This window comes from Sapajus apella, unplaced genomic scaffold, assembly GCF_009761245.1.
Source record: "Sapajus apella isolate SASKATOON/1434 unplaced genomic scaffold, GSC_monkey_1.0 scaffold103, whole genome shotgun sequence".
Taxonomy (NCBI): domain Eukaryota; kingdom Metazoa; phylum Chordata; class Mammalia; order Primates; family Cebidae; genus Sapajus; species Sapajus apella.
In genome coordinates, this window is record NW_022437043.1 from 1,372,043 (window position 1) to 1,385,976 (window position 13,934).

Below are 13,934 nucleotides of genomic sequence, written 5' to 3' on the forward strand. Positions count from 1 at the left end.
AGTGTGACTCCTCCATGTGGTCTGTCTATACTGCCTCCGCAATTTCTCTACAGTTTCCAGTTCTGCCAACAAGAATTTATGCTTAACTTATGCGTACCTGTTTGTTCACTAAAGGGAAGCAGCCCTCCAGTCACGTTTCCCCTGTAGTTGGGAACTTTTTAGACAAAGGCTTTAGAGGTTCTTCTTTAACTCCTTGAAGGGTTGCACTACATCACATAAGGTGTTGCAATGCAAATGTGCAGGCTAACCATGTTCACATTTGACCACCAGTGAGGAATACAAAAATTGTCCTATATCAACAACTTGACAAATGAGAGCTTTAAGCTGATGGTCTTTAAGCTGTTTTAGATAAAGAAGGTGGTACCTTCTAGTCTGTTCTGAGGACTTCGTAGGGTAATATCATCTTTGTGATATAAAACTATTCCAAAGAAATAAGTTGTATGTACAGATATGTTTAGGGTAAGAGCCAATTCCAATGTTTTTCAGCATTCCACTTGGCTGGTGGTGTGGTTTTAGACACAAAGCAGCTACTTGTCCCATACTTGTTGAATGGTATTGCTAAAGAAACCTGAAAGGTGGTCACAATAAATGCCTGTGCCTAATCGCAAGACTTACTTAGTCCAGCAGACCTTGTCCAACAGCTCCTTCATTGTCATGTGGTCCCATTCTTCTGCATGGGGAGCCTTCCATGGGGCATCACTGGGAATCTACATTCAGATGAGGATTCAAAGGAGAAAGACAGATGTAATTTTCCATGTTATTTTATTTATTTTTGTAATTTTCCATTTTAAATAAGTAGTCAAATAGTATTAGAAACTAACTTCAAGAAGAAAAATGTTGTCTTCCAAATTCACCCAATATTGCTTTTACTGCATAATCAATGCTGTCTATGTAGCTTTCCTATTATAAATCCATACCACTCAAGCCATATTTAATTTATGATAACACTTCCTGCACAATAAATAGAGGCATGTTGTAACTGGGCTATTTCTAGATACAGATTCCTAAGTTACTAACTTCCAGAGAACATTCATAAATTTAACTCTTTAACAAGGATCACAGAGCTGCAGCAAATCATATCTATGGAATTTTCAGTTAAGCTTTATGTGTGTTCAGGAAAAGAAAAGCAAACACCACATGTTCTCACTCATAAGTGGGAGTTGAACAATGAGAACACATGGACACAGGGAGGAGGACATCACAAACTGGGGCCTGTCGGGGGTGTGGGGGCAAGGGGAGGGAGAGCATTAGGACAAATACCTAATGCATGCAGGGCTTAAAACCTAGATGATGGGTTGATAGGTGCAGCAAACCACCATGGCACATGTATACCTATGTAATAAACCTGCACGTTCTGAACATGTATCCCGGAACTTAAAAGAAAAACAAAAAAGCTTTATGTGTGCTTACTTATGACTTGTTTGGGCATCGTGGTAAATCAAAGACCCAGAAGTCTAATTTTGCTATGTACCCAAGATTTACAAAATTTGAAACATAATTCCAAGAAGGCTGAGTGACATCCAGTCTTCTCCCCACTCATCATTAGTATACAAATATCAATCTGTTTGACATCTTATTCTTGTAGAGATTAGAAACAAGTTCATTCATTCATTTCACAAATCTTTACTAACTGTTACCATATGCTCACAATGTGCTAGGCATTAGAGATATATTGTACTTTCTTTCTTTGAAGGACTAAACTTATCACAAAAAAAATACAAATACAGTCAAAGAAGTTTTACCTCTCGCCCCATGTCATCCAATGTCCTCCACAAGTTGTTATAATCTAAGTAGGTAATTGGATTCCACACAGGTGCGAGTGGCCCTCTGAAGGGGTATGATTTGCCCTGTGAGGTACAAGATATTTTTAAAGGGAAATATTTACAATGTAAAAGTAGGTAATCTGCTAAATTGGTAAATGCCTGCAAGCAAAATCATGTGAGTTATCAATATGTGATATACACTCAAGTTTTTAGCTCCTTGTGTCCTTAGAACCCCATCTAAGATTTTGGCATAGAGATTTCCAGCAAAATTCTCTGTTAAGTTCACTACCACACCGAGCACAGTAAAGAGATTTATCTCTGAAATTGGAGCCCTTACCATATAAAATTTAAATACCAGTATATAAATGAAGTTAAACTAAGGAAATCTTATTTGCCAATGATACTTGCAAATATCTCAGAGTCAGGAGCCTCTGTGTGCCTAGAGAGTCAGAAAATTATAACTATAAGCATGATACAACTTAGAAGCGGATGAAAAACCAATCACAAGAATGCAACCATCTGTTAGAAGAACCACAAAACAGGGCCCAGAAAGCTTTCCCAAGGACTCAGTTGTGCTAGGTCAACACAGGAGTTCCCAGAGATCAGCAAAGTCAAAGCAGAAAGATTAGACAACTTCAAGCTTCACTTCCAGACATGTTTATACCACCTGGTTCTTCCTGCAGGGATAGCTTGACACAGAGGTAAAGGGATCACATTGTTCCAAGGATTAAAAATTAATAACCTCTGGGAGAATTAACCTGTTGATGGTGCTTAAGAGACATACAAAAAAAAACCACTTTGAGTCAATTTGAAAACCTGACTCAGAAGCCAGGCTGTGCATTCTGACAGCATCTTTCAACTGAATCAGAATAACTTAAGGTCCTCAGTCAATGAAAACTTCCCCAAAACTCTGAGTTATTCAACAAAGAAGCACCTTGTGTTGATGCTGTAGGCAGAGAAACTAGAATTGTGAAATAAGAGGTTTCATATTTGTTCTTGTATTAATTCTGTGGCCATGTTGGTCTTCTCTCTCCAACAAGGCCATAAGATTCTCAGGGAAGGGTTGAGATACAGTCTTACGTTTCTTCTCACCAGGATTCCTTAGAGAAATAGAACCAACAAGAGATAGATAGATAGATGGTTAGATAGATAGATAGATACATTCATACATACACAGATACATAGATATAGAGAGTTGATATAGATATAGATGGAGAGAGAGACAGAAACAGAGAGAGAAACAAAGACAGAGAGAAGGATTCAGATTTATTTTAAGGAATTAGCTCATGTCGATTGAGAGGGATGGCAAGTCCAAAATCTGCAGGGTAGGCCACGGACCCAGGGAAGAGTTGCAGTTTGATTTCAAAGGGAGTCTGCTGGCAGAATTCCTTTGGCAGAATTCCCTCTTTTCCTGGGAGACGTCAGTCTTTTTCTCTTAAGGACTTCAACTAATTGGATGAGGTCCATCTGCATTACGGAAGGTAATCTGCTTTGCTCAAAGTCTACTGATTTATACGTTAACCTTATCTTAAAAATAGCTTGACAGAAACATTAGAATAATGTTTGTCCAAATATGTAGCCAAGTTGACACATAAAATTAACTGTCACACTTCTTAATTAACATTCTTGAGGTGTAATTTATATACAATGTACTCAGTTTAGTTTCCATATTTTGTTTTTTATAGTTAAAAGTTATTTTTTCAATTTTAACCTGCCATTTAAACTGCATATATTTATAATGTACAACATAATATTTTGAAATATGTATGTGGAATGGCTAAATTAAGCTAATTAACATATGCATTACCTTACATACCTATCATTTTGCGAGGTGAGAACACATAAAATCTATTCTCTTAGCAATTTTCAGGAGTACAATACATTGTTTTTAAGTATAGTTACTGTGTTGTACAATAGATCTCTTGAACTTATTTCTCCTGTCTAACTAAAATTTTGTTTCCTTGGACCAATATCTCCTCAACAATGTACCCACATTAAATAATTTAACATGCAATTTGGGGAGTTTCGACACATGTATACACCTATGTAACTACCACTCCAATCAAGATATAAAACATTTCCATCACTCCAGAAACTTCCCTCTTTCTGCTTTCTAGACAATCCCTGTCCCCTTTCTGGCCCTGGGCAACCACTGTTCTGTTTTCTGTCACTATAGATTGTTTTTGCCTGTTTTAAAAATTTTTATATGGATTCATACAATATGTACACCTTTGTATCTGGCATCTTTTGCTCAGCATGATATTTATGAGATTTGTCCACGTTTCCATTTGTCCCTTTTTATTGCTAAGTAATAGTCCATTGTATGGATATTCCATGGTTTGTTTCGCCTGTTAATAACTATTTCTAGTTTTGATCCACTGTGAACCAAACTGCTATGAACATTCATGTACAGGTCTTTTTATGTACATATGTTTGTTCTTTTCTTGGCTAAATGCCTAGTAGTGGAATAGCTGAGTCACATGGTGGGTGTAGGTTTAACTTATTTTTTTATTGCATTTTAGGTTTTGGGGTACATGTGAAGAACATGCAAGATTGTTGCATAGGTATGCACGCGGCAGTGTGATTTGCTGCCTTCCCCCCCCTCACCTATATCTGGAATTTCTCCCCATGCTATCCCCACCCTCCGCTGTCCCTCCCCTATTTCCCCCCAACAGACCCCAGTGTGTAGTGCTCCCCTCCCTGTGTCCATGTGTTCTCATTGTTCAACACCCGCCTATGAGTGAGAACATGCGGTGTTTGATTTTCTGCTCCTGTGTCAGTTTGCTGAGAATGATGGCTTCCAGGTTCATCCATGTCGAAACCCTGAATAGACCAATAACAAGGTCTGAAGTTGAGGCAGCAATTAAGAGCCTACCACCCAAAAAAAGCCCAGGTCCAGACGGGTTCACAGCTGAAGTCTACCAGACATACAAAGAAGAGCTGGTAGCATTCCTTCTGAAACTATTCCAAATAATCCAAAAAGAGGGAATCCTTCCCAAATCATTTTATGAAACTTTTGAAGTTTAATAGTTTTCCACAGGTGTTGCACTGCTTTATATTACCAACAGCAGTGCATGGAAGTTCTAGTTGATCAGCATACTGACACTTGCTGACTTTCTTTTATGCTTTATGTTTTAAATATAATTTCTATTTTAAGTAATGGTTGTTTCACAAAAAAAGTTGTAAAGATAGTACAGAAAGTTCTCATATACCTTTCATCTAGATTTCTCTAATGTTAGCATCTTACATTACATGGTACATTGATTACCAAGACCAGGAGATTGACACGGGTACATCACTATATACTAAACTTCAGCTTTTATTTGGATTTCATGCACATATCCACCAAATATCCTTTTTCTGTTGTAGGATCTCATCCAGGACATCACATTGCACTTAGTTGTCCTGTCTTCTTAGTCTCCTATGCTCTGTGATAGTTTCTCAGTCGTCCCTCATTTTTCATAACCCCAGAAGTTTGAAGAATACTGGTCAGGTATCTGGTAGAATATCCCTCAATCTGGATCTGTCTAAAGTTACTTTTTTCATTTTTAGATTGGGACTATGAATTTTGGGGAAAACTACCACAAAGACCAAGTGCTCTTGTCATCATGTCACCTCAAAGGGCATGTGATATCAGTATGACTTATCACGGATGATGCTAACCTTGATTCCTTGGTTAAGGTGGTGTCTGTCAGGTCTCTCCACTGTAGAGCTGCTATTCACCATCTTCCATGTTCTGTTCTTTGGAAAAGAGTCATTAAGTTCGGACCATCCTCAAGAGGGGATGGTGGGAGCTAACCTCCACTTCCTAGAGAGGGAGAATCCCCACACATTTTTTGAATTATTTTCTAAGGAAGATTTTCCTCTTTCCCACCTTTGATTCGCTTATTCAATCATTTATTTATAACAGTGAACATATATATATATATATATATATGTATGTATGTATGTATTTTATACCTTGTATTATAACCTAATACTATATTACTTGTTTGTCACTTATTCTACTTCTGGGCACTCCTCCAGGTCAGCGCCTGTGTCCCTTTCACATGCCTTCATCCTTTTGTCTGTTGAGCATTTTTTTTTTTCATTTCTGGCACTAGAGGATTCTCCAGACTAATCTATTTTCTCTGTCCAAGCCCTAAATCTGTCATTTGTCCAAGAAGCCTTTCCTTTTATCAAGAGAATGGTATTTAGAAGCAACTTCTGGCTGCTGAGTGCATGCTGGTTTTGTTTTATAATCAGCTTTATTGAGAAATAATTCATGCTCCATACAACTTGCATGCTGACCTGAAAACCTCCACTTATCCTTTCTCCATCAGAGTTCAATACATAATACTTGCTCAGCAGAAACCTGTGGATTGATCCAGGGATCATCCTTCACAAAGGAAAAGTCAATCCTCATTCTAGCTCTGCTTCTCCTAAGCTAACTGTCACAGAGTAAGACAGTTGTGTAATCTTCCAGGCCCCAGAGAGCAGTCTTTGTAATTCAACATCTATTGACTCCATCATCTTCTTCCAGAAAGTGTACCCAGATTATACTTCCAGAAAGTATACCCAGATTATTATAAATAGTTGGGCTAGGTGGTCTTCTCAGTGTCCCAGAGCTTTTTGTTTCTCTTTCATCTGCCACTAACTCCACTGCACCAGTTTCATGCATGTACTATTCTATGTCATTCATTGGGCCCTGCTCTGCAAGAGCATGGGCTCTGGAGCCAGTCTCCCTGGGTTGAGTCACAGTCTGTCACTCACTAGCTCTGTTAAGTTGCTTAACCTCTCTGTGTTTCAATTAACTCACCAGTGAAATGTGATCATAGTAACTATCTTGGAGGCATGTTAGAAAGATGAAGTGTGTTCATACATGTAAGTCACTTTGAACAGTGGCTGGCATGTTGTAAGTTCTCAATCAATATTATTACTGCAGCTGCTACTATTGTAATTATAATCTTTGTATGCCTAGGACCTGCTGGTAGAGACTGCTGGCACAGAGTAGGTTCACAGTACATGGTTGATATCTTCTCAGCTGTGTGACCTTGAACTTGTCATTTATTTGAGACACAATGTCCTGATTTTTAAACTATCTTGTACTTTGGTTCCTTATGTTATAACTATCTATCCTACTTGTTTTTAAGTCTCCCCTTGACCCCAGACGCACTCTGGTCTCTGCAGATCCCTATCAGCAGAGTAGTGCCCAACCCTGCCTCCTGAACACGATGCACTTGTACAAAGTGGGTGTGGGACAGAACTCAAATAGCAAAGAACCATATCAAGCTGCACATTGAGGGCAATGTGCATCTACTACTAGTGTACACGCTCATCTTTCCGGACTATCAGTGTGGTGTTTTGCCCATAAGTAAAGGGAATCACAAAGAGATAAAACCATAAGCAGTTGAATAGCCACATCATAAGTTGGAAGAACAGCATATTTTTGCTTGAAAATCCATTAAGAAAAAAATACAGTGGAAGAAATTAGTATTCAGCCAAACAATTTAATTATGCAGGGCTTTTTGTTTGCTTGCTTTCACAAACACATTGGTTCTGCCAGAAATCACCACCAGATGATTTGAAGCAGAATGTGAGCCCAGCAGATGTGGTTAATTACTGTCTGTCTGTTACTGCACAGATCTGCTCCAACAACCATGGTAGCTCCTGGAAACATAAAGACAATTGATTTAGAAAGTGAGAGCTCACTCTGACACATGGGGCTTGGCCTGGGAAAAGGTGAAGGACAGCTTTTGGATCAAGGCAGAGTTAACTAACTGACCATGACCAGCATGTGGAGCCCTGACCAACAAAAGCATTCTGAGCATCCTTCTATATATGTGTGTGTGTGTGTGTGTGTGTATATATATATATATTCTTTTTTTTGAGACAGAGTCTTGCTCTGTTGCCCAGTGTGGAGTGCAGTGATGCAAGCCACTCACTGCAACCTCTGCCTCCCTGGTTCAAGTGATTCTCCTGCCTCAGTCTCCCAAGTAGCTGGGATTACAGGTGCACACCACCATGCCTGGCTAATTTTTGTATTTTTAGTAGAGACGGGGCTTTACCATGTTGGCCAGGCTGGTCTCAAACTCCCAACCTCAGGTAATCCACCCACCATGGCCTCCTAAGTGCTCAGATTACAGATGTGAGTCACTGCATCTGGCCACATCCTTCTATATTAACCTTCCACCAAGACACATAAGATAGGCACCCCTCCACCATCCTTCCTTCCTTTTTCCAGAGATAAGTTATTTGTACAGTGCATGTCATATGGAAGTGCTGTGATGAAGGTAGGAAGGGACCCCTTCCAAGACTCTACTTGACAGATCCCAGCTGAGTAATCCAGTTGAAATGTCGCCTTAGCTGAATTATAAGTATTCTCATTCAATGGGGTCCCCAAAACATTGAGGGTTGCCCAAATAGCATTAATTCCAGTAATCCAATGGTGTCAAAGACCAGGTGTTAAAGCTCTCCTAACTTAGGAATGCTCTTAGAAATGAGGTTTGCTCAAAACTCTAAAACCAAAAACAGAATAAATGGAAACCAAATAATATGTAAAGAAAACTATCATGAAGCAGAATAAAGCACTTTACCTTTTAACGTACTTGGTGTTTTATGTCTAAGCAGGCAACAGTTTAGCTAAATTCATAAAAGCAAGTGTTCTTTTATAAGATTAGGGAAAACTTCTGATAAACACAGGAAAGAGCTATTGTTAGACTCATAAAAAATTGCAGATCTCCAAGCTTCAGGGAATAAGTAGGGTAAGGAGGAAACGTCTAAGTTTATAAGATTACACAACCACAGGCACAGCAAGAGTTTCGGGCCTCAGATTTGGCCGTGATAGAAACAGTCCAGGGATTGATAGTGTTTTGAACATTGTCCAGGGAGGCTTGTGCTTCTGAAGAAATCATGAGAAGACATTAGAATAAGTCCTCGTCCTAGGATGCACCTAAGTTACAAAGTCTAATTACATACAGCATTTTTCTTTGATCATTACAGCAACCCTGTTATGTAGGCCCAGCAGAAGTTATTTCTTCCTTTTACAGGTAAAGAAAATAAAGCTCAGATAAGTTTAAACAGCTAGATCGGGATCTCATAGCTCATGAGTGGAAGCTATTGGAAGTTCAATTTGATTCACAGTATCCGCCATGGTCACTGTCTTCTATCAAGCCAGATGTGTACAAGATATGTAAAATGTACATTAATGCCTCTCACTCATTTTGTTTGTTTTAGAAAACAGTTTTTTAAATAAAAATATATTTTGTTTACTTATAGTAGGGTTATAATTGTTATTTTAAGTAATTAACTTATGTCTATAAATATTTTTAAGATTCTCAATTTCAATTTATAATATGGCAAGTAGAGAGAGATGGAGCCACAAAAATAAAATTTGCTTGGAATTCTCCATAATTTTTAAGAATGTAAAAATGTTAGAGCCTCTGTACTAGAATCTAATGAGAAGGATTACAAGATGGCTTTTAAGAGACCAACAGAACTGAGTTGAACTGGCTCTTCAAAATAATAACTGTATGACTACAGGCAAATTGCCCAACATTTGTAAGCTTCATTTCTCTTATCATTATAATTGGAATCATGATACCTATCTTTGGTGTACTGTAGGAATAATGGAGATTATACATGGCACACAGGATGCATGCACTAAATGGATATTGCTAATGGTTTTGTCATCATTATGAGTGTACTATCATTTATACAATCACTTCTTACTCATAAATCCATGACCACACTTTTGATAAATCTCCTTTGGATGAATTCCTAGCATCAGAATTCCTGGCATGTAGATTTATTTTTTGACCTTTTAAAGCAGACTTTCTGAAAAACAGTAACCAAACTGATTCTCACATGGCCTCAGTTTGGAGCCTGTAGGTTCAGTTAAAACATTTGAACTCCACGTTCTATAATTGTCACCTAATGAGTAAGTGGCTCTTAGAAACAGGCTGGCTGGATGACACGTCCATTACTATTGTCAACATTAATGGCCTACACGTCCTGCTCTCCTCCTGACCTATGTTCTAGAGACAAAGACCTCACATCCCTTCTGTCACATTTGGGAAGCCCTTTTGCCATCATATTCTTGATGCTGGACCCAGTTCCTATCAGTAGAAACAGGTGGCCTGGTCCTTCTCAGATTCAGTTCCTGGGGAGTGATCTTTTTCTCTCAGAATGTCTCCTCTGATGTTCATTGGAACCTTGCCTTTCTAACCATTGGGAGCCAGAGTAAGCCACCCTCCCCTCAATCAGTTTTACAGTTATGAACAAGGGTTGTTTTTCGGCCATGAACTAATTTGAAGGAACAAGATTTTCTTTTGACCCCTACTTCCAGTCTGAGAGAAAAAAATTACTCTCTCCCATCAGGGAGGAGAGGGGAAGTCCTGCAAACTGTACTTGGGCAAATGGTTGTCTTCTTCTGTTCATGTGCCTATTTCATAACCCTTGTTCACATTTCTAATTTTTAAAAATTTTCTGGGTATATAGTTGGTGTATACACTTGTGGGGTACGTGAGATGTTTTGATGATACAGGCATGCAATGTATAATAATCACATCATGGAGAATGAGGTACCTATCCCCTCAACCATTTATGCTTTGTGTCACAAACAATCCAATTATACTCTCTTAGTTATTTTTAAATGTACAATTAAATTAACTATAGTCACCCTATTGTGCTATCAAACAGTAGGTCTTATTTACTCTTTAACTATTCTTCTTTTGTACCCATTCACCATCCTTACCTTCCTCCCACCACCATCCCACTACTCTTCCCAGCCTCTGATAAGCATCCTCTACTCTCTATGTGCATGAGTTCAATTGTTTTGATTTTTAGATCCCACGAATAAGTGAGAACATGTGATATTTGTCTTTCTATGCCTAGTTTACTTCACTTAAGATAATGACCTCCAATTTCATCCATCTTATCTCAAATGACATGATCTCATTCTTTTTATGGTTGTATAGTACTTCAGTGCGTATATTTATGACATTTCCTTTATCCATTCATCTGGTGATGGACACTTAGGCTACTTCCAAATGCTGGCTATTGTGAACAGAGCTGCAACAAACATGGAAGTGCAGATACCTCTTTGATATGCTGATTTCCTTTCTTTTGGGTACATATCCAGCAGAGGGATTGCTGGATCATATCGTAGCTCCATCTTTAGTGTTCTGAGGAACTTCCAAACTGTTCTCCATAGTGGTTGTACTACTTTACATTCCCACCAATAGTGTGCAAATACTCCCTTTTCTCTACATCCTTGCCAGCTTTTGTTATTACCTGCCTTTTGGATATGAGCCATTTTTACTGGGGTGAGATGCTATTTTATTGTAGTTTTGATCTGCATTTCTCTGATATTCAATGAGGTTGAGCAGGTTTGAATATGCCTATTTTACATTTGGATGTCTTCTTTTGAGAAATGTCTATTAAAAATTTTCCCCATTTTTTTGATCAAATAGTTAGATTCTTTTCCTGTAGAATTGCTTGCTAAAATTTCTAAGCACCCAGAATTGGCACTGACACTGTCTTCTGATTGCACCATCGCATGGGTGAAACTGGAGCGAGGTGCAGACAATGGCAATGTTACATTTTTGGAATCTTTCAGCAGCACCATAGCATGCGATAGGTCTGGGATTGTCCATAGAAAGAAATGGTGAAGACAGGGGTGGTAGTGGCTGAGAAACCAGGCAAAGCCCTACAGGAATAATAAGAAGAAGCAATAATGACAACAAGTAGTATTGAGTGCTTACTCTGTTCAGGCCCTGTTCTGTGCATTTCATATATATTGACTCAGTCTTCACAGTGACCTTATGAGATAGGGACCATCTTGTCCTTTTCAGATGAAGAAACTGAAGCATAGAGAGATAAAATAATTATATTTTGCCTAAAATTTCACAACTAGTAGGTGGCAGCAGGATTTAAATTCAGACATTCAAAGGCCAATGCTCTTGATCATGAAGCTTCCCAGCCTTTCCTTTTAATTATGATTGAACACCATTTTTCAGACACTGGGCTAATAGGTTTAAGTTAACTCACTTAATCCTCGCAATAACCCAGTGAATAAGCTGCTGATAGTTTCATCTTGCATATCAGTTTCACAACACAGATGGTTGAGTAACTTGTCCAAGGTCACACAGTTGCATACTGCAGAAAATGAACTTAACCTCAGTTGTGTGTATGTAGAGCTCAAGTTCTTTGTTCTTAAACAGCTTTATTGCAGCGTAAGTGACATACAATAAATTGCACATGAGAAATAGAGTTCAAGCTCTTGTCAGGTCTCTGCTCTATGAACCACTTCTCATTTGGTCCAAAGATGGTCTCTGGAAGGCATTTAGATCAGGTGACCACTTGAGATTTTTTGCAAACTGGATAGAAGCTAATGATGGGCTCAGTGATCACCCAGATCATTTTTGTGGCTGTTCCTCCTGTTCCCTCTCAAGGCCTAGTCCAGTCCATCCTCGAATGGCTGTCACATCAGTTCCTTCATTCATTCAACAAATATTTCTTAAGTGCTTCCTGTGTACCTGGCACTGTTCTGGGCACGGGAGGTACAACAGATAAAAGTCTTTGCTCCCCTGGGAGCTTATATTAGAGTAGGTTTAAACAACAACAACAAAAAAACCCTAACGAAATACACACTACACAAAATAAATAAGAAAATCATGTAGTAGATTAGAAGGCAAAAAGTGCTATGCAGACGAAGTAGTAGGGAAGGCAAAGAGGAAGTGTTGGTAGTTGGAGGTTGGTTGCAATTTTAATTAAAAAGATGTTAAGGAAGACCTCAAGGAGAAGGTGACAGTTGAATGAAGAGATGAAAGAGGTGAGGGGGGAAATCATGTGAATATCTGGAGGGGAGAATGCTCCAGGAAGGCAGAGGCCCTAGCAAGTGTCTTCAGACGGAAGCATAAATGGACTGCACAAAGAACCAAAAGGGGGCAGCCTCATCCTAGCTCTTCTCCAAATGGACTGTCCCCTTGCTCACCGGAACAAATTCAAGCTCCTATGCCTGGTTCTCAAGGTTGCCAGAAGAAAGGTATGCCAAGAAGAAAGTGCCTTCCAAGAAGAAGGTGGCTGCCTCTGTACTCTGGTCAAGCAGTTTCCCTGATGTCAGCAGGCTATCCTCATCAGTGCATCATCACTGCATCTTTTCCTCAAAGGCTTTTTATCTTCTAATATCCATCAGTGCAAAGTATAAACAACTTTCTTTGCACAGCTCAAGACTGACTTCTTCAAGAAGCCTTCCAAGCTTCACCTCACCACCCATCAGTGCTCTGCACATCAAGTTCACTCCATATTAAGTCCCTACCATCTTAACTTGTACTTGGCCATGTTATCTTGATAGTACTGTATTCTCTAGGTATTCCATGTAGGTATGTCTTCTCGCTCCAGCTATATTAGAAAAGGAACCAATCATTTGTATTGTCCCATAATGCTTAAGAATATTATATATTGAATTGGTGTTTGACAAGCATGGTATGGTCGGATGGATGAATGAATGCTTGGATGGACAAAAGTAAGGATGGAAATGGATGGATGAATTAATGGATAGACAGATAGATAGAGTCTTCAAAATTAGTCCATACATTGACCTCAAAGAATAAGGGTGTGTTCAGAAGGATGCAGGGTTTTGTGAGCCTAATTCTTTGCTGCTTGTATCAGCCGTTTCCAGCTGTATCACATTTCTAACCATCAGGACATGCCATCATGCCAAGAGGTTGTTTCCAAAGCAGAATAATGCCCATGACTAAAATCTGTTTTTCTGTGCCAACTTTCTCACTCTTTCAATTTGTAAACACATAAGTGTTTATTTGATCAAATAGCACAGGCATCTAAAGTATCTCAATAAATATCACCCCTTTATTTAGGGCATGTAATTTTTGGATATCTCCAACATGTTGCTCAACATGCACACCGGCACTAGCAAAAGTCCAGAGTGCTCTGGCCTTGAATAATGTGCTTTTCAAAAATAGAGACGGCTACACAGCAGTATCAGCTTTTCCAGGAGAAATCCTGGCCCAAATAAAATGCTGTTTCACCACAGTATTAGAGATTATAAGAAAGCTGAAAACTGGAAGCGGTGGTTTTTGCCCTTCTCTGGAACAAGGGCCCCTCTGAAAATTTGTTGCAAATCATGGAGTCTCTCCAGCAGAGTGCATACATACAGATAATATAACACCG

General features: G+C 39.0%; 1 protein-coding gene across 3 annotated transcripts in view; it reads right to left on the minus strand.

Moving 5' to 3' along the window:
- Positions 1 to 13,934, minus strand: part of MAOB (monoamine oxidase B) — a 113,205-nt gene that overhangs the window by 32,065 nt on the left and 67,206 nt on the right. For all 3 annotated transcript variants that reach the window (XM_032258545.1, XM_032258546.1, XM_032258547.1), the window contains 2 exons: positions 1,743 to 1,847; positions 616 to 707 (listed from right to left, as the gene is read on the minus strand). In XM_032258545.1, the coding sequence (XP_032114436.1) occupies positions 616 to 707; positions 1,743 to 1,847 (197 nt within the window). The remainder of the gene's footprint in view (positions 1 to 615; positions 708 to 1,742; positions 1,848 to 13,934) is intronic.